Consider the following 22,350-nt stretch of genomic DNA (forward strand, 5'->3'; position numbering starts at 1 on the left):
GCATATCTGTCCCATACTAGCTGTGTGACCTGGGACGAGTTACTTAACCTAGAGCACAAAAGGCTTGCTAAAGATTAAATGAGGTGATGCATGTAATGTACTAAAATAGGGCCTGACACAGGTTAAGAGCTCAATATTAGTAATCACTATCAGAAACAACTTAATCCACTAACATCAGCTGGATGCAAAAAAGCACCAAGGAATTCATCTTTATGTGTGTAGGTGCTATCAAAAACATTTAAGTATGTCAGGTGAGCATGTTAAAGCTGTGCTTTATAATTAAAGAAAATTTTAAAGATAGCAAAACGTGTGCATTCATATAGAAATATTCTATAGAGCCACCTCCCTCTTTTAAGCCTGAAATAAGGACCAAAATTGGTCAATATACTAGAACAACAGTTCTCAAAGTTTGCTCTTTGGATCAGCAGCACCTGGAAACATGTTAGAAATGCAAATTCTCGGGTCCCACCCAGACCTACTGAATCAGAAACTGAGGATGGAGCCCAACAATCTGTATTTTAAGAAGACCCCCAGGTGATCCTGATGCATGTAAAGTTTGAGATTCACTGTACTAGATAGTCCTATACTACATACCTCAAATTTCAGAAATACATAACCACATACACATACACACACACAATCAGAGACATAAATGATTTCAAATAACTATAGGCTGAAAAGACTATTCTGTTAAGTGATATCTAACATAAGCTATTTTTTAAAATATGCATAATTTAAATATACAAGCAACCTCAAGCTTATGAATGAGAGATTTGTTAAAGATCTGTTAATTGTAAATACATTATTTGGAACTAAGGTCATATTCCCCCTTTAGAAGCAATCTTATAAACTCGAGTTAAATTCGTAGCTAGGCAACATAAGCCTTTTAAACCTATAAACACATAATGATTTGTTACAGTGAAATGTTTTTAGGGTAAAAAAAATGAACCAAAATTCTAAGTCAGATTATTGGAAAGATTCACTTTTCCTACCACAACCTTAGCAATGAGAGAAGACAGATTTCTTCCCACACTGGGATCAAAATAAACTTTTTCTGCTTCCCTTCTGCCCTTCTACCTCTGCAAAAACAGAGACTAGAGTTAGGGGCAGGCACCAGACACAATTGTGATAGAACAGAGATAAATGAGGGCTGCAATGGAGATGGCAGAGTGGAAGAGTAACAGCTTTAGCACCTGTGTATCTTGATAACAATATTGTATCTGTATATGTTTATACATATGTCTGTATATGGGACTTCTACAAGTTTGATGTTTGGTCTCCTGCTTACAAGTTTATGATACTTGTAGCCAAAGAAAGAATTTCAGAACAAGAGATCTGAACATTAAGATTTTCAATGAAAAAGAATAGCATAAAAAAAAAAAGAATACCATTAGTGGGTAAAAGTAAGATGAGAAAGAGGCTGTTTACATTGTCTCAAAGTATCTCCCCACAGGATACATATTAACAACAAAGGGAAAAAGAATAACTACACTGGAGAAACCTGGCAGCCATCACCTTAACCAAGTGATCGATGTTAACATCACCAGTAATGGGACAAATTGACTTCACATGCTTCCCAATATGATGCAATGGGAAAAACAAGTACTAGTTAACATGACATCCCTTTCAGACGATAAGGATCAAGATAATGAAACACTGTTATACTTCTTTTTTTATATGGATATATGCTATATAATAAATATTATGTATAGTAATGAACTACTTAGCAGACTTCTTCAGCATACCTTTACACAATATAAATTTGTTAACATTAAAAAAATTTATCTACCAGCTAAGTATTTAAAGCCAAATCAAACATCTCAGGTCTCAAGTGATTAATACACAACAGTTGTTAAATTTTCTATATAGTTACTGTAGTCAAAAATTAAAATTAGGTGCAATCGCCAAACACTGGAGAAAACTGCATTTGTGCTTGTAACGATTTCTAGATTCTTTTGCTTATGTTGCTTTACAATTGAAAAGAAATTGTGTATTCTTTTCAGCTTTAAGACCTTGGTTAGGCAAAGATCTCTGAGAACACAAAGAGCAAACTATAAAAGAGAAGTGCTGTTAAATAGGAATCAATCAAAATTTTAAATTTTTGCTTTTCAAAAGACAGTAAACAAAATGACAAGGCAAATCAGACTGAGACTAAAAGACAACTGAATTTAAAATGGGCAAGAGATTTGAATACACATTTCAACAAAGATGATTACAAATGGCAAATAAGGGCATGAAAAGATGCTCAACATCACTGATCATCAGGGAAATGTAAATTAAAAGCACAAAAGATAGCACTACACATCCATTAGAATGACTAAAATTTAAAAGACTGACAACACCAAGTGTTGATGAGGATGTAGAGCAAATGGAAGTCACATACATTGCTCCCAGGAATGCAAAATGGTACACACATGTTGGAAAAGTTTGACAAAAAGTTAAACATACACTTACCCATATGGCCCAGCAATCCCATTCCTGGGGAAACAAAAACATATGCACCCCCAAAAAAAAGACTTGTAGAAGAATATCCACAGCAGCTTTATTTATAAGAGCCCCCAACTAGAAACAACCCAGATGCCCATCAACTGGTGAATGGCTAAACTCTGTTATATCTATATAATGAAATATTACGCAGCAATAAAGAACTACTGACATGTGCAACAACTGAAATGACTCTCAAAAGCATTAAGTGGAAGAAACCAGACCAAAAAAGAGTACATTCTATACTATCCCATTTATGTGAAGTTCTAGAAAAAGCAAAACCACAGTGACAGAAAGCCTACCAGTGGTTGCCAGGAACCAGCAATGAAGGGAGGGAATTGATGGCAAAGGGGCAAGAGGGAACTTGCTGGGATGATGAAAATATCCTATATCATGATTGTGGTGGTGGACACACAACTGTATACATCTGTCAAAACTCATCAAATTGTACACTTAAAATTGGTGAGGTTTATTGTATGTAAATTATAACTCGAAGCTAATTTTAAAAAATAATAACAAGCCAAACATGGAAGCAACCTAAGTGTCCATCAACAGATGAATGGATAAAAAAGATGTGGTGTGTGTATGTGTATATATCTATATATATATCTATATAGATATATATATGTGTGTGTGTGTATATATATCTATATCTAGATATACAGATATAGATATATATACACACACACACATATACACACACAATGGAATATATCACTCAGCCATAAAAAAGAATGAAATAATGCCATTCGCAGCAACATGGATGGACCCAGAGATTACCATACTAAGCGAAGTAAGTCAGACAGAGAAAGACAACTATATGATATCACTTATATGTGGAATCTAAAAAGATGATACAAATGAACTTATTTACAAAACAGAAACAGACTCACAGGCATCGAAAACAAACTTATAGTTACCAAAGGGGAAGGGGGAGGAGGGATAAATTGGGAGTATGGGATTAACAGATGCACACTACCATATATAAAATAGACAAACAATAAGGATTTACTGTATAGCACAGGGAACTATATTCAATATCTTGTAATAAACTATAATGGAAAAGAATCCAAAAAAAGGAATATATATATACATATATATGTAGAGCCAAATCACTTTGCTATATACATCTGAAACTAACACAATATTGTAAATCAACTATACATCAGTAAAAAAAAATAATAATAACATAAAGTTACCCTTGGGGTAGTGATTAGAAGGGCATATAAAGAAAACTCTGGGGTGCTAGTACTGTTCTATTTCTTGATCTAAATGGTGGACACATGGGTGTTTAGTTTGGAAAATGTCACTGAGCTGTACAATTATGGTTTGTGTGCTTTCTGTATTATGTTTTATTTCAATAAAAAGTTTACTAAAAAAAATAAAAGAATGGATCCTGAACAGTCTGAGGTTGAAGGGACTTCACACAAATAATGGCAATGATTCAAAACTGCAGCCAAGAAAACAACTGAGCAGAAGAAAAGCAAGAGGAAAGAATGCTGAATTAACCACTATTTATAAGGGGATTCAAAAAGCAATCACATGTCCAAAGCATATTTTCCTATCTAGAGGACTTGACTAATAATCTGGCTGGATTTAAGTTTTTATATATAAATGGTTGGGACACAACTGACTTTCCCCAAACCTTACTCAACATAACCTTTTCTTAAGTTTACTTTCTTTTTATTTCTAGAGAATATACTCAGAACAGTTTCATTCCATAACTTAGTTTTCTGCTTGGAAGAAAAAAAATCTTACTAACCTCTTTCATAAATGACTTGCCTATCCGCACCACTTTTGCAAATAAAATGGGATCATGAGAAAGGTGAGGACCAAGGTAACAGAACATATTGAAGACGTCTCTCCTCAAATCTTCAAAGCTCTCTGCTTGTTTTGGTGCTCTCTTATTTTGCAAAGCATTAACAGGTGAGCCTTTAGCACCTTTAGGAACGCCAACTCTACAAAAAGAAGGAAAATTCATATATATATAACTATACAATACCCCATTTTAAGTTAACACAGTCATATTAATCAGTAAGTAAAACTTTTCTTGCTTATATTTGCTTTCTCTATTTCAACTGTGCCTAACTTCATTATACCAAATAATTTAACTGGTAGAAAAAGACAAAAACAATACTCATTTGAAAAAGAAAATCAGAGCTTAAGAGACTGTTTTAAATTAACTGCATAAGAAAAGAAAATCAGAGAAATGCAGATTCCAAGTAACATTTAACATACATCATATGAATTTGTTTTTAGTTAACTTTGGCCAATATCAGGAATCTGGATATGGGAATGGGGAACAAGGGATGGACCTCAAAGACACAAAGATGAAACAGAAAAATATGGATATAACAACACTGATTCAAGTTAATAAACATTTCTCAATTTGGCTTCCACTACCTAGACTGAATATGAGGTAGGTGGTGGTAGGGAAGGTGAGCAGCATAATGAAAGAGGGTGTGTCACACTAAAAAGGACAACATGCCCAGAGTTCTCACCTGCTGAGCAGGTGTCCCGCTGTGGAGTCACAGGGGTCACTCTCTGAGAAGAAGCCTTCATGGTCCACAGCCCAGGTGGCACTGAAGGCAGCAGCCAGCAGCTATGCACGAGTCACAAGGCTGGGGCTTTTGAGGCAGGCTCTGATCTGTGGGGCTGAAGCCAGAGCTGCTGCCAGTACTGCTCCTAAGTATCCTGCAAGTAGGCTGAGGGCTAGCGGACTGGTCGACACAGTAACTAGGGATGATGAGAGAGGCTGCACTAGCAATTTCCAGGACAGCAGCCTATATGCCAGGAGAGATAAGGCAAGCAGAGAGGCAAAGTCCTCACTCAGAGCCACTCAACCCAGGATAGAGGAAAATTACACTAAGTAAAAACCTTAGGAATTCTCTGCCCCCCAAGAGAGGAGGAAAAGTCAAAAACAGAAGAATGGAGTTTGCACTCTCAACGGAGCAAACCCAACCTAGAAGTCTAGCATACAGTTTTTAGACAACACTGCAGCACAAATTCTGCAACACCTGGTCTAGATGATAGGACACAAGTCACTGATTAATACCTGCCAAACTGATATGCTCTGTGAATAGTTCTTATCTTCTGGTAAAACATACTAAAATATATGCTTGGTTTGAGGAGACAAGATAAATATGCAGATTTTTTTTTGTAGTCCTAAACTATTTCTACCTCAATTAGTAAAGCATACAGTAACATACCTTCGGTAGAGAGGCTCAATAGTTATATGAATAAGCTTGCAAATAGCAAGGGCTATTAGTTTATGTGAAGCTGCATAGTATGGAGGCATCTGATCCATAATGTTCTGTGCATGCTGCCAATCACCAATCTTTAACAAGGCTTCCAACAAACCAAGTTTTTGGTTGTCAGGTGGCTAAAAAGGAATAATTACAGCAAAGATACTCAGAATACAGACACCAATAAATCTTTATATATTTTTCATTTAAAAAATTAAGCCAAACAATACAACAATGTATGTCAACAGCTGCCATTCATGGGAACTGCAACAGTATTTTCCTGAAAGTACAATCAGGTTTTTTAGTGATTGGAAAAAACCAACAGGATCTGCTTTTTCATTTAGCAGCCAAAGCATGACAGTTTATAGACTTGGAATTAAATTAGGTCCTACTTAATGTTTTATTGTGCCACAGGGAACTAGAATTCATTAATCTTTGAGAATCCCTTTAGGACTTGAGACATTAATACACAGAACACAAATATAGTCAATACGTGTGTTACCTTATTTAGAATACACTCTGAAATTTATATAAGAAAAAACATTGCAGCCTCTTTTGGGAAGGTGCCAATCAGATTAAAAACAAAACCACCTTTGCAAATTAGTATTCCAAAAACCAGGTTTCACCACAATCAAAACTAAGAAATTATCCTTCCATAAGTTGATTAACCATCACAAGTTAAATTTCGTAATTCTAAATCCAGAAGACAATGTTAATTTTATCAGAATAAACTATATACCTTCTCCACTTTCTCCTCTTCTTTTTCCTTTTCTTTCTCTCGTTCGTCAATTTTATCGGAAGACAGTACAACCATTGTAAGTTTTCTAACAATCTGCTTAGCTTCTACAATTTCTCGTTTGTGTTCATCCATAATGCAATTATCAGCTGGAAGAAGCTAAAAATGGTTCATTAAAATTTCATAAAACAGCTAATACTATTTGCACATACAAAATGCAAACACTATCTACTCTCTATTGATAAAACTAAATAAGAAGTCTGGCCTATTTATGACCATAATTTCCCTTCTAAATAGGTCTCTCTCCATTATTTTCATATAACCTGACAGGATTAAGTACCTGAATTTTGTACACCTTTTAAACTCAGGTAGCAATTCAAAGTTTCATCTCTTCTGTCTGTCAGAGGTCCTAAATTAATATAATACTGCAACAGTGATGCTTACCATTGAATTTATTAGTTTACCCAAGAAAATGTGTACCTGTTCCATTAAAAATATCACAGATTTCCCCTTTAAAGGCCAAACTCCAAATTAAATAAAGTACTACATACGGATCCAATTTGGGAGAGGTAAACTACTGATTGACATAAAGGGGCAAAGTTGATTGCTCTAAATGAAAAATCTCTTGGGACTGACATATATACACTAATATGTATAAAATAGATAATAAGAACCTGCAAAAAAGAAAAAGATTATACTTATGGGTATAGCTCTCAGAGCAGCCCTGATAATTTATACGGGTTTCCTTTATTATTGCTTGCTTCTGTTGTCATGCTTAGAAAATACACACATTTTCTTCTAGTTATAAAAAAAAAAAAAAACTCTACAAACTCCATTAAATTTCCATGGGATCTAGAAATAAACTTTCCATATCTATAAAAAAAAAGTAAAAAAATAAATGAAAAATCTCAAGTTGAAAAATTATGAAGCTTGACATCTCACTTTTCATTTTCTATATACCTATTTGATTTAAGTCACAAACTAGTTTCTAGTTTATTACAAAAGAAAAGGTAATATGTGGATAGTTGACCCTCCATTATGAACAAAGGATCAAGTATCTCAAGTTCAGCCATCTTGTATGAGTGGAAGATGGCTAATGTGGACATTTCATAAAATAACCTAGACACTAACCAACAAACCATTACTTAGTAGCTTTTGCTAGGCACTATGGTGAGCTATAAAAGAAGCATTCCTGTCCCTAGAAATGCATAATCTATTTCAGTAGCTAAGTCTAATGCAAAGTAAACAATCAGTAAATAATAAAAGGAGACACAGTGAAATTATTAAGCTACATACTACAGACTTTATCCCATTCATCAAAAAAGGGGAGTGGGAGAAAATGCATTATGGACTGGTACAAGGAGGTAAATGAGACTTTTTCTCATTCTTTATTCTCTCCACTGGCAATCAAACCCATTTTTATTGCTTTACTTATATATCTATCACATATCTACCACAGGTCCTCATCTTTTACCTAGTCTACTGCAATTGCCTCTAAAATCTCCCATTACAATGGGTTAAATCTAAGTTTTTAATTATAGTTCTCTCAATTTCTAGTCTTCTGCATTTTGAGAATATGTTATTAGGTGTATATAAAGTTATATCTTCCCAGTAAACAGAACTTTATTATTATAAAGTGACTATCTCTATTTTATCTGACAATAATAATTTCCCTAGTATATTTTTCCCACCATTTTACTTTCAACCTTTCTTTGTCCTTAGGTTTTAGACGTCTCATGTAAACAATAAACTGGTTTTTAATCCCATGTGAAAATCTCTGTCACCTTAAAAGGAACACTTAGTCTGCTTATATTTAAAGTTAAACTGAAAAATATCAGTAATAAATCTATCATCATTTTTGTACTTTCCATTTGTCCTGCCAGTCTACACTTGCCTATAAACTCATACCTACGTCTTCAGATTCTCCTTTTTCTGACCAATTTTCCATGTTCTCAGTTTGTACATCCCTTCTCTACTCTAAATCCTGAAAGGCTCTCTACTATCAACAAGAAAAAAAATCCAAACTCCTTACCATGGCACTTAACAGCCCTTCACAGTTTGGCCCCCAACCTAATTCTTTCTCCCTCCTCATTTCCCCTACATACCACCCTAGGCTCCAACCACTCTGAGCTTCCTGCTGTTCCCCTAAGGTGATAGTGAAGCCTTTTCAAACCTCCTGCCTTTATATTAGGTTAATTCTACCTACAAAGCTTCCCACCTTTTAAGCCTGGCCAACACCTACTCATCTATCAAGTTCCCAGTTCAACATCAGTAGTTTGGAAAAGCCTTCCAAAATCCCCCCAAGACAGAGATGGTCACTATCTATTCTAGGCCCTCACAGCACTTTGTGAATAGTTCCAATAAAGTACTTATTGTATAATGTAAAATGTTTTCTCCCTTGCTAGACTATGACTGCTTCCAAGGTAGTGATCAAGTTTCATTCAACTCTGTAACCACAATATGCAATGACAGGCAAGGAAGTGATTTCAAAGGCGGTGAAGATGATGTCAGCTTTGGACAGTTCATAGATATCCTAATGCACAACTTAATAAAACAGGAATTTCTATGCTACAAACCTAGTGTTTTCAAACTGACAGGCTAAGCTGTTGCTAGAGATCATAAATCATAATCACATACACACTCCTCTAAATCCTAGATCCAGCAATAAAAGCACAATACCAGTTATTTATTATCTAGTAAAAACACAAAAGAAGCCATTTTTTTAAAAGTATACGAAAAGTTCCCCATTCATACTGAATGCCTAAGATTAACATTTGGGTGAGAAGGAAGAACTATGTAGGTAATCTCATATTTCCCCTAATTTGTGTATAATACAGAAGTCTAAAACCACATTGATTAGAACTTGGCCTCGCTCTCCATGAGATATGCCTTGACGACAATTAAGAACTTTAACTTCATAGCCAACCTTGAATTCTGTAACGGTGACAAAAGGTATTTCATTTCCATGGTTCCAATGAACTAAATTCATTCGCTTTATAAAGTAAACACAAAGCAGTAATGCAATAGGGCTTCAAAAATTAAGACTTGAGAGCCTAGAACCAATCCTGGAGCACTATATATATGGCTGCCTACTCATCTTCCCCACCCCTGGGATGAACAACCAAATATTCTTAGCAGCCCACTGGACTTACATGTACATAAAGATCATCTAAATCAATAAGATTAAATTGTAGAAGTACTGCTGCAACTCTGTACAAAGATGAAGGAGTCTCTCCATTTGGTTCCTTGAAAAACAAAAGAAAAGTTTCTATTTAGTGCCTAAAGTACAACTAAAATCATATCCATTTATCTACCAATAATTAAGAACAATTAGATCAAATAACTCTAGGTCAACAATAAGCTTCATTGCTCTTCCTGATCATAAATAACATCCAAATTCAGGACAAAGATAATTATGTGAATGTCCCTTTTCACACTGGCACATCTGATGAACACAAGGAAAGCAGTTTCAAAAATGGACACATTTTACAATACATGCTGATATTTGAATAAAATCTGAAACTTGAACAGAATGAGATTTTATACTGCATAATATCTAGTTTGGGTTTCTGTTTATATGTGTGTTTTCTTAACTTGGTTTTTCAAGTACTTCTCAGTGGAGATGCAGATAGACAAGACTGACAAATTTGGAAGTACAGAACCATCTGTGTCTGCTTTATACTTTTCTTCCTATTCTTTTATTTCTTGGGGTTTATGCTAAGTATATCTGCTTGTCGGCTGATTTCCCCTTCAAAACAGGTGTCTATACTTAATACACATGAATAATTCAACATTTTAAACAAGGAATGGCCAATTCCAGGTCAGCCCTATGGACCCTACAGAGAAACAGAAGGATCTCTGAATGCTATCAAGAAGACTTTTCCCTAATTTTTAAACTGCTTGGGGTCAGATGAATAGAAGAATGACGTGAGGACAACTAGCAATTACTAAATGGCAAAATGCAAATAAAAAGCAAACAGTGACAATACATTATGTTCTGCTTCTACTCAACACTGAAAATGAGATCTTTGTAAGTAAGCCCCCCCCACAATTGTGATAGGTGTTACGTACATAATATATGAAGCTAACGAAACTAATAGATATCATATAAAAAAGGCATGGTTTCACTGTAATTTTTAAGGCAGATAAGTCTTCAACTTAGCAATAGTTTGATTCTAAATGTTTTTTAAACAGTTATTTAGTATCAAAACATTTTCCCATTAAAAACAAATGGTGGTCACACTTTCGGAGCAAACCCACAAAAGCTCACTACCTGACTTGAATCCACCAGGAATATTCTCATTTTTCCCATTATCTCTGTTTAAATGAGTCACAAGAAGCCCCCGACTCTCAGGACAAATGTCAACTCCCGTAAACTGATCTTCATATTGCTCTGCACAATCCCTGTTCTGTCCTATCCTACCTATCCATAGCATTCTTAAAAAACTTCCATGGAATCCTCTGGAATTCATGATCCATCCTCAGCAAAACCCCCTATATCCTGAACCTCTCCTCTAAATACATCCTCTAAACCTCTCCTCCCCCCTTCACCTTGACACTTGAACAAAGACTAGACTCACTAGGAACACCACTCCCACTGTAACCCAGTCAAGTGGTGGCTATTTTCCCCAGACCCCTCACACTACTAGGCCTGGAGATGGGGTATGAATCATCTTTGCTTTTTATAGTTGTTTTCAGACTATTCTCCCTCCATGCTCCCTAAAGCCCACCCAGCTCTGAATTTCCTATCACTCACTATCCCTCACTATTGCTGTGATCTAGTTTCACCTGTGATCTAGTTTCATTCTGCTGTGGTCAAAGAAGATATTTTGTATGATTTCAATGTTACAAATGTAATGAGACTTGTTTTGTGGTCTAATATAAGGTCTATCCTGGAGAATGTTCCATGTGTACTCAGGAAGAACGTGTAATCTATTGTTGTTGGGTGGAGTGTTCTATATATGTCTGTTAAGTCTAACTGGTTTACAGTGTTGTTCAAGTCTTCTATTTCCTTACTGATCTTCTGTCTAGTTGTTCTATCCATTAATGAGAGTGAGGTATGGAAATATCCAACAGTTATTGTAGAACTGTCTATTTCTCCTTTCAATTCTGTTAATCTTTGCTTCATATATTTTAAGGCTCTGTTTGGTGCATATACATTTATTAACTGTTGTGTGTTACGTTCTTGATAGGTTGACCCTTTTATCAATATATAATGCCTTTTGTTATCTATTATAAAAAATTTTGTCTTAAAGTCTATATAGCCACCCCAGCTCTCTCCTGGATACTATTTGCATGGGGTATCTATTTCCATACTTTCACTTTCAACATATTTATATCTTTGGATCTTAAAGTAAGTCTCTTACAGATAACATATAGTTGAATCATGCTTTTTTTTCCCTCTCATTTCATTACAATGAATTTTAACAGTACAGAAAAGTCGCATGACCTTGGTGGGTCTGGATCATGCGTTTTTATACATTCTGCCAAACTCTGCTTTTTAATTACAAAGTTTTACCCATTTACATTTAAATAATTAGCGACAAAGAAGGACTTCCACCATTTTGTTATTTGTTTTCTATATGTCTTATATTATTTTTTGTTTCTCATTTCCTCCATTACTGTTTTTTTTTGTGTTTGATTTTTTTTGTAGTGTGCTATTTTGATTCCCTTCTCCTTTCCTCTTCTATTTATTTTTTAAAGTATTTTCTTAGTGGTTATCTTGAGTCTTACAATTAACATTTTAAACTTATAATAACCTATTTTGAATTAATATCAATTTAGCTTCATTTTTTTTTTTTTGCCATATAGCATGGCATGTGGGATCTGAGTTCCCTGACCAAGGATCGAACTCGCGTCCCCGGCACTGGAAGCACAGCATCTTAACTACTGGACCACCAGGGAAGTCCCAATTTAGCTTCAATATTATACAAAAACTCTGCACCTATAAATCTCTATCCCTCCCTCTTTTATACTGTTATACATTGTGTGCCAATTAGATTTATAATTGTTGTTTTATTCCTTTGTCTTTTAAATCATATAAGTAAAAAGGAGGAGCTACAAACCAAAAAATACAGTAATACTGGCTTTTATATTTACCTATGTAGTTACCTTTACCGGTGTTCTTTATTTCTTCATATGACTTCTAGTTACTGTTTAGTGTCCTTTCATTTCAGCCCAAAGGACTCCCTTTAGCATTTCTTGTAGGGCAGGTCTACCAGCAACGAACTCCCCCAGCTTTTGTTTACCTTGGACTATCATAATCTCTCAGTTTTGAGGGATAGTTTTGTTGGATATAGAATTCTTGGTTTCATTCTTTCAGCATTTTATATATGCCATCCCACTGCCTTCTGAAGAGAAATCAGCTGTCAATCTCATTGAGGATCTCTTGTATGCAATGGGTCACATCTGTTTTGCTGCTTTCAAGATTCTCTTTGTCTTTCAACAATTTGACTATAATGTGTCTCAGTGTGGATCTCTCTGAGTTTATCCCTCTTGGTGTTCCTAGAGTTTCTTAGATGTGTAGATTGATATCTTTCATCAAATTTGGGAAGGTTTCGACCATTATTTTCTCAAATACGCTTTCTGTCCTTTTCTCTCTCTCCTCTGCCTCTGGGACTCCATAAAGTACATATTGGTACACGTGTATTTTTTTTTTTTTGGCCGCCCGCATGGCTTGCAGGATCTCAGTTCCCCAATCAGGGATTGAACCCAGGACCACAGCAGTGAAAGCGCCAAGTCCTAACCACTGGACCGCCAGGGAACTCCCCACATATTGGTACACTTGATGGTGTCCTATAGGTCTCTGTTCATTTTTCTTCATTCTTTTCTGTTCCTGCTCCTTTCAACCTCAATTAACTTATCAAGTTGTCTAATTGTTTCTTCAGCCTTCTCAAATCTGCTGTTGTACCCATCTAGCAAATTTTCATTTCAGTTATCACACTTTCTGGCTCCAGAATTTGTTTGGTTCCTTTTTTTTTATAATTTCTGTATTTTTTATTGATATTCTCTGTCTGGTGAGACAGTGCTTTCCTGGTTTTCTTTAGTTCTTTCCCCATGGTTTCCTATAGATAATAAGCATATTTAGGACTGTTGATTTAAATTATTTATCTAGGATGTCCATTGCCTGGGCTTCCTCAGGGATAGTTTCTATTAACTTCCTTTTTCTTATGAATGACCCTTACTTTGTTTCTTTGCATAACTCATTACTTCTTGCAGAAAACTGAACATTTTGAATACTGAATACTGTGTGGCAACTCTGAAAATCAGATTCTGCCCCCTCTATGGGATTTGTTGATGCTGCTTACTGTGGTTTATTGTTGTTTGTTTAGTGACTTCTCTAAACTCATTTTGTAAAGTCTATACTATTATTGTGTGTGGCCACTGAAATCTGTTTCTTTTTAGCTTAGTGGTCAGCTAGTGTTTTGCATTTCTTAAAGGCCTGAAGAGAAAAAAGAAAAAAATACTCTTCCAGTCTTTGCACATTGGCTCTATGTTAGGGCACTCCTCAACACTTAGCCGGGCCATTTACAATTCTGCCTTAGTCTTCACTTCCTGCTTGTGTAGAGCCTGAAGGCCAGCCAGAGGAAAAAGCTTAGGGTCTTCTCAGCCCTTTTCTGAGCATGCATCCAGTTCTGGGCATGTGCTTGGCCTTTTTTTTTCTGATTCCGTGGTACATACAGGAACTTTTCTAAAGCCCTTATTCCCCTGTGTATCTCCTTATCCAACTTCTTCCTTCCCAGGCTTTCAGTCTCTCTATTGCTTGTCTGACTGTTGTCTCTTACTCCAGACTGCTAAAGCCAATAGTTGTGTCTTCAAATGTTTTTGGCAAAAGCCACCCCAGCCCTAGGGATGCTCCCAATCAGGCGAAAAAAAGACAGGCCCTTGCACCAGTCCTTCAGGTAGCAGCCAGACAGGCTGAATTCTTTGAAAACAATTCTTTATATCCTCTGGCATTAGCAATCTGTACTAGGAGTGCACGCTTCTATCTTCACAGCCACCATCAATCTGGGTGTGAGGGATAGTAGGCAGGCAATTTAAAATATCACAGTGCTCTCTTACCCCAAACAGCAGCTTCTTTCTTCACCAAACCTTTCCTTAGTTGTTTTAAGTTTTCACTAAATTCCAGAGTTCTATAAAAGTCGATTCAGTTTTTTGCCAGTTCATTAGTTGTTTTCATGAAGGGACAGAGCTCTGGAGTTCTCTACTCTGCCACTTTTAGTTATGTCCTATTGTTGTCATCTGTGGACTCCTGGGTCACTGCCCTTCACTTAGCAATGAATGATCTTAGCTTCTGATTCACTGTCACTTTCTCCAACTCTATTCCTTTCTTAATTTTTGGAGATTTTCAAATACATGTTAGTGATTCTTCCATCATCTTGGTCTCTCAGTTCCTTGAATTCCACTCTTCCAAAGATCTCCTGTACCCTATCTCAGCCATTCACTCCATATCCTGAACTTTAATATTACCAATAGCTACAACTCCTCAAAGTGCTAATTTCACACATCCACCCTTAAGTGGGTCCTTAATACTGCTGGCCAATCATACTCTACTTCTCTTGTCCATTCACTCTCCCACTCTCTTACACAACTATTTCCTACTTTCTCTCCTAAGCTCCAATACCTCCTTTCTCATCCTCTCTCTCAGTTGATGACCCTGCTTTCTATTTCAGCACGAAAACTGGAGCAATCAATAGGACTTCTATAAATTCTCACCATCAGATCTACCCACCTACCAACAACTGTACCCACATATGCTGCCTTTCCACCTGTTATTACAGATGAATTCTCTATGCTCCTATTTAAACTCCATCCGTCACTTATGCCATAAACTGCATTCTCTCTATCCTACTCAAGAACACTGATCCAATAATTCTCTCCTCTTTCTCCTACATCACCAGTTTTCCTTTCCATTCAATCATTCTCGTCAGCATATAAATGTATTCTCTCTCCCATCTTCAAAAAAAAATCTCGAGTTCACTTCCTCTACCAGCTATCACCCCATTTGTCTGTTCCTCTTTGTAGCAACTCTTTTACAGAGTTGTCTGTTCTCATCGTCTCCAATACCACTCTCCCCATTCTCTCTTAACACCACCCAAACTCTACAAATATGGCTAGTTCTGACCTCCCTGCTGATAAATCCAATGACCATTTTTTAGTCCTCATCTTAAATGACCTATCAGAGATATTTAACAGAATTGATCATTCCTTCTTCCATTTAGCTTCCAAGATGCTATATTCTTTTTGTTTTCCTCTTTCCTTATATGTATGTGTTCCTTCTATACCTCCTTTGCTGGTTCCTCCTCTTCTCCCAGGCCCTTTAACATCAGAGTGCCCCAAGGCTCAGCCCTTGGTTCTCTTATGTCTCTATATCCAACTTGATGATTTCATCCAGTATCACAACTTTAAATATCATCTATGTGCTTTTGGCACCCACATTTCTATTTCTAGCCCAGTCCTTTCTCTAGAACACCAGATCCAAATATCCAGTTATTGGGACTTCCCTGGTGGCACAGTGGTTAAGAATCTGCCTGCAATGCAGGGGACACGGGTTCGAGCCCTGGTCCGGGAAGATCCCACATGCCGCGGAGCAACTAAGCCTGTGCACCACAACTACTGAGCCTGTGCTCTAGAGCCCGCGAGCCACAACTACTGAAGCCCGCGTGCCTAGAGTCCATGCTCCGCAACAAGAGAAGCCACCGTAATGAGAAGCCCACGCACCGCAGTGAAGAGTAGCCCCCGCTCACCGCAACTAGAGAAAGCCAGCACGCAGCAACGAAGACCCAATGCAGCCAAAACTAAAATAAACAAATAAATAAGTTTATAAAAAAAAAAAACAAATATCCAGTTATTTACTCAACATCTCCACTTGGATATCTAAATCTTTAACAGGTATCTCAAACTTAACATGCCCAAAACTGAATTCCTGATTCCTACCCACAACACTCTACCTGGCACATAAGAGGTACTCAGTCAATATTTCTTAAATGAATAAATTTTGGGTTATAACGGTGCCTGACCATGGTACTATTACTACTATTACTGTGTTTTGAATCCAGAAATCAAGGGTGAGAGTCATCATCTCCTTCCTCTTTCCTGTGGCAAGACAACTCCAGCCAAGTTTGTCTTTCAATACCCTCATACTTTCTAGTACTCCTTTCTTCCTGCCCTTTGTGCTGACCTTCATGCTGTCCCTAAACCCTCTATTGTAGCAATCCCTGTTAGGAGAATCAAACAGACGTACCTGCCCAATTTTCCAAATTGGTCATGTGCCCTAAAACTGTTTACATCCGTACCACCCTTCCAAGTCAAAACATCCAGTATAGCTGACCCCAGGTTGAAACCAGAATTAAAATCACTCTCACTGACTTCATAGCAGAAATAATTACCTTTGCCTAGAAGTCCTAAGCATTAAGGAAAAAAATTAAAAGAAGCCTGTTAATCCAAATAATTTCCAACTGGTGAAAACGTGGGTTATGGTCAGTGGGAGTAAACATTTTCAGGTAGTGATGGGGAGGGGAGAGTGGAGTTAGGCAAGGGACCAATACACAGGGTGAGCATACACGCCTAGGAGCCAAGTCCCCAGGTTACATGCCCTAAGCAGTTTTTTATTTTCATGGCTTTTCCTACTTTACCTCCCAAGACCACAAATTATCTAAAATCCCTGACATTTCTTCCCCTGCCCGCAGTGGTCCTTAAGACTGCAGATTCTCAAAACAAGATAGCTCAGGCAATAGAAATAAGGGAATGGTGCTATACAGAGCAATACAAGGGTTACTCTTTCCAATAATAGGTCATTTCTAAATCAAATGTTTCTTGGTTGGGTATTTCTCATATAAGACAAAGGCCCCATGATCTACTAAAAAAAGGATCATTCTAACATTGGTCAACCCCCATGGATATTTTAATTCAGCTCAAAAAGTGTTACCATTATGAGGAATATTTTCATATAAAAATTTTTAATTCTGAAACTCACATTCAACAATACTTGATATGAAGCAGTAGGTCATCCATATTCACTGCAATATGCTCTGAAACCCTCAGTCTCCAAAGCCCTAACCTATATTCTAACTAATCATGCCCAAGTTAAATTTCAGCTACCCTGTCACTTCAGCAGTTGGCTTCATGTTCTCAAACCCAAAGCAATCAAGGTGCCTCTTAAAATGTGATGAAACAGTTGAACTTCTCTTTCTCTGTACTAAGAGTGGACTCCCTGGCTACTGGTAGGAATAGGAACGTCTGCCATCACTAATTTTTGAACAAAGGTGAAATGCTCTTGCCCCAAAACCTTGCCATTCATCTTGTTTGGTATCAAAAAGCTATATGCTTTTAGTTCTGATCTAATTTCTCTTCTGGAGCATTCCAGAGAAATGGAAAACTGAAGATAAGCAAAGGCAGTAGGTGGTATATATTTGAGAATCCTAAAAGAAAACTGTCTTACTATGCTGAACGTGAGCTCCAGAGGACAGGAATAGACACTCTTTACCAGAGTATCCTCAGTGCTTAGCAAAGCAACAACATACCCTAAAAACTCAATAAATGAGTATTTCTTGACTAGTTGAATATCCCAGGCAGGTAGACAAATTAGGAAAGCTATACCAAAAAGGCAACAGAGGCCTTATTACATTAAAATCCTCCATGCTATCCAGAGAGTTATCTTCCTAAAACATAGATCACTCATTTGTAGTAATTAGTGAACATTTACTATAGGCTAAGCAATAAATTAATCCAGAGAAATTAGTAAAATATAGACCATCCTAAATGACTAACAATCTAGCAAAGGAGACAGACATGGTTTATTCTAATATAACCTGATAAGTGCTAGAAGCCTGTGTCAAGTTTTATGAGAACAGAGTTTAAGAAGTGACTAATTATGCATGGGTGAAGTGCCCACCAAAACTTTATAGCGCAAGTAGCACTTGACCTTAAAGAATAAATAAGAGTTTACAAGATGAAGAAAAGATAGGCGAGAGGGGGTGGGTAAGAACAGTTTTCTAGTTATAAAGAACTGTATGTAAACAGAGGTCCAAACATAGCAATGCCCCTACCTAAGTTCAGGAAATGGCTAGTAATTGAATATGACTAGAATATGAGGTTTGAGGGAAAAAATCATTAAAGATGAGGCTAGAAAGAAAGAATGGGGCTAGATGGTGAAGAGCCTTTTCTGCCACATTTAGAAGTCTGAATTTCATCCTGCAGGCAAAGGTTTTTAAGCAGTGAGTCAATTAGATCTCTTTCAGAATGTAACAGTAGTAATAATATGAAAGGTGGACTGAAAGAGAAATAATCAGAGGCATAGATTTGCAAGATAACTACTGTAGTGGTTTAAGTGAAAAATGATTTAAGATATGCCTCAAGAATTTATTCACATCCATAAAAAATTCCAATGGTAACTACCTGTACAATAAAATTCTAACTCAACACAGTGTTCAAGACCCTTGACAATCTAAAGTTGTGCCAACCTTTCCAACTTCACTTCCTGTCCCTTCTTTTCCCCACATCTTACAATCCAGCCACATGAGACTATGTACCATTTCTTCAATATGTCACGTACATTCATACTGCCACGTCTTCACTGACACACTATTTGTTACTTCTGCCAGACAACTCTCAACAAACACCTACTCATCCTTCAAGGACCAGGTTTAAAAAAGGTTCTATCTGTGAAGTCTTCCCTGACTCCATCTCTCTCAAGGCAAAAATGTATTATGCTTTCTTCTAGGCTTTCACATCACATCATTCATACCACTAATGTAGTTTTTTCTATCCCCTCTGCTAGAATGGCTGAGCTGAAACCAGTCATTAAGAAATAAAATTCAAATTAAATTTTACATATAAAATCACAAAATTAACATACATACACACATAAACACACACACACACACACACACACACACACACATATTTTTCTTTACCTGGTAAAACTTGAATTTGAACCCAAGAATATGACACAGTGTTTGCGGTTCACACATACTCATGTAAGATTCTAATAAAGATATAAAGAAGTCATCGTGTTCTGGCCTGCATTCAAACACTTCTAAAATGACATCCAGAACTCTATTGGGATCCAGATTAAAGCATCCTGCAACAGATGAGATATACACAAATTCAAAAGTGATTATACATAATTTCTAGAAAAGCCATTAACCTTCAGGGACAACATACATAAAATAAAAATGTTTTTAAAAACAACTTCTTTTACAAGTTTGCTTCCCCTGCCCCAGAGGGAAATCTTCGTAATTTTCAAGGTCATCACGGCTACTCCCCACATGTTACAGATGAGAAATATGACTTGCCCAGGATTGCAAAGTGGGTTAATGACAGGGCTTAGGCTGGAGCCCAGGACCTGTGACACTAAGTCAAGTGAAATTTCTTCTATGCCACATCACCTCATCAGTTCTTGATTACTCACGCTAGTGAAAGAGATTCACATTTTTAATTCTTAGCAAAATATGAAAATCAAACAATACATCTTACGAGTTAGGCAACTAAAGGTTTTTTTATGTTTTATGCAGAAGTGTTTGGAATGTTGACAAATGAGTTAAAAGTTCAGGTTCATGAAAGTAGAGCATGATTTTTATAATCATTTTTTAGTTTATCTTACATATACAACAAAACTACAAAATATAATTGTACATTCATAGTTTTGGGCAGCATTCTAAAGGAAAACAGGTATACTGCTAATACTAAAGAGATGAGAATACAAGGAGTTGGGGACAAAACACAAGCAAACAGAGAAGGAAGAAAACAATCTAGGTAGAGCAGGAAAGGGAAGGGAAAGAAGCACTTAATAGGTACCGATGGCTACTTATCCTTGCTAATCTCCTAGGGTAAGCTAAAAAGGGCCAATAGACATGAATTTAATAAACATTCCTATCAGCCACCCTACTCTTAATACATTATTACCTCTATTTGTATTCAGCTTCAGCTGTTACCATAATTATATTATAGCACAGTCACATCGTATGTGCATTTAATTTGAGAATGCAACCATTTACACATAGCAAAATAAACAAAAGAGAGAATTTAAATGATATAGTCAATTCCACCCACCATTCCTCTCAATATAATGTATGCTTATGACCCAGAGTGAGCATATCAATCGGCTGTTCCCTCAGTTTATATCAGTTCCCTCATGCCTTGTGCATCAAGCTGAATGGAATTCTAGTATTTTTAATTACGTATTTTTCATTAGGCATAGTCCCTAAATGCAAGCTAACCACTTCATCTGGGGCAAGCAAATAAACACTGATTTCTTCTAACGCTGGAGGAAAAAGAACAACTGTGTTAACTTAGGGAGAGATGTTAGGTCTAAACACTATACCTTATGGATGACTTAGAGGATTTTTCAAAGAAAATTCTTATATATCCTATTAATGATTTCCAGAGTTACTTCTATTATCTCCACACTTAAGTATATTAAATGCTATAAAACTAATGTCTAATTTGCAGTATCTTAGCAATCACTTAGAAAACCAAACTCTCCAAATACAAGAAGTATTTCTTTCCTCTTTTTATGAAACGCAAAGTTAAGAATACATTTTCTTCCATTTCTCTCATACTAAGGAAAGAAAGGACCAACACAGTGATCATCTCTTACTGAAAAGAGCTCCAGACTTTCATAAATTCTCCAAAGAGATGTTTATCTAAAGTTCTGGGAAGAAAACTTCTAAATATTTTTGCCTGTCCTTGCACCCCCAAAAAGTATGGCTTATGAATGTACAAGTGACTCCAAAATAGCAACTGGAATTTTTAAATGCTGCTGGTGGAAATACAAAATGTAAAACAGTACGACTGCTTTGTAAAATTGGCAGTTTCCTTAAAAGTTAAACTTAACACCTACCATGACCCAGCCATTTCATTCCTAGGTATTTACCCCAAGAGAAAAAATGTCTATGTCCATACAAAGACTTGTACACAAACATTCACAGCAGCTTTATTTATAATAGGACACTCTGAAATATCCATCAACATGTGAATGGATAAACAAACTGTAGTACAGTATAATTGTAGAATATACAGTGGAATACTACTCAACAATAACAAGGAAAGAACTACCAATACAAGCAACAACATGGATGAATTACAAAATAATTATGCTGAATGAAATAAGCCAGACCAAAAAAAAAAAAAAACTCACTATATGATTCCATTTATAAAAGAATTATAGAAAATGCAAACTAATCTATAGTTTAGAACGCAGATCACTGATTACCTGGGGAGGAGAAAAGAGGAAGTACGGGGGGGAATGAAATACAAAGGGGCAAGAGGAAACTGGGTGGGGGGGGGGAGTGATAGAAATGTGCATTATCTAGATTGTGGTGATGTTTTCACAGGTGTATACATGTGTTAAAACTCAAACTGTACACTTCAAACATGCACATTTTACTGTATATCAATTATGCCTAGATAAAGCTGGAAAAAAAAAGCCACTGACAACAGATTATGGAAGTAAGATCTAGCAAATTCTCCAACCTTATAACTGCTCCTATATTTACTAAATATAAAAGTTCAATCAACTAAATAAAAATGAATAATGCTCTACTCTGTCAGAGAGGACAAAAGATACATTGAATATACTTTTGAAAAAATGGCTGGCTTATAATTACCCATTATGCTACATCCACAAAACTTGTGAATAAGGACTAGAACAGCAACATGTTACATGGAAATGTGTTTCATTCACATTGCTTTAAAGTTTATATTTTCAATGTGCTACAATATGAACCGTTGACATTATGTTTTGTTTAAACAGTATTATTCCATGAAGGCTATTTTAACAGTGATTTGTACAGTCAACTAACTACCAATTTCTTTCCAGAGGCAATTTAAGGTAGTAACCTACACAAAAGGGATGCAACTTTTATTTATAATAGATAACAACCT

The 22,350-nt window shown here is 36.3% G+C and overlaps 1 protein-coding gene across 8 annotated transcripts in view; it reads right to left on the reverse strand.

Moving 5' to 3' along the window:
• The window catches only part of THOC2 (THO complex subunit 2), a 103,561-nt gene that overhangs the window by 48,440 nt on the left and 32,771 nt on the right, over positions 1 to 22,350 (reverse strand). For all 8 annotated transcript variants that reach the window (XM_061177837.1, XM_061177836.1, XM_061177832.1 and 5 more), the window contains exons 8-12: positions 19,380 to 19,546; positions 9,618 to 9,710; positions 6,469 to 6,624; positions 5,694 to 5,866; positions 4,247 to 4,442 (exon numbers count right to left, since the gene is read on the reverse strand). In XM_061177837.1, the coding sequence (XP_061033820.1) occupies positions 4,247 to 4,442; positions 5,694 to 5,866; positions 6,469 to 6,624; positions 9,618 to 9,710; positions 19,380 to 19,546 (785 nt within the window). The remainder of the gene's footprint in view (positions 1 to 4,246; positions 4,443 to 5,693; positions 5,867 to 6,468; positions 6,625 to 9,617; positions 9,711 to 19,379; positions 19,547 to 22,350) is intronic.

The sequence above is a fragment of the Eubalaena glacialis genome, chromosome X, assembly GCF_028564815.1.
Source record: "Eubalaena glacialis isolate mEubGla1 chromosome X, mEubGla1.1.hap2.+ XY, whole genome shotgun sequence".
In the NCBI taxonomy this organism is placed as follows: domain Eukaryota; kingdom Metazoa; phylum Chordata; class Mammalia; order Artiodactyla; family Balaenidae; genus Eubalaena; species Eubalaena glacialis.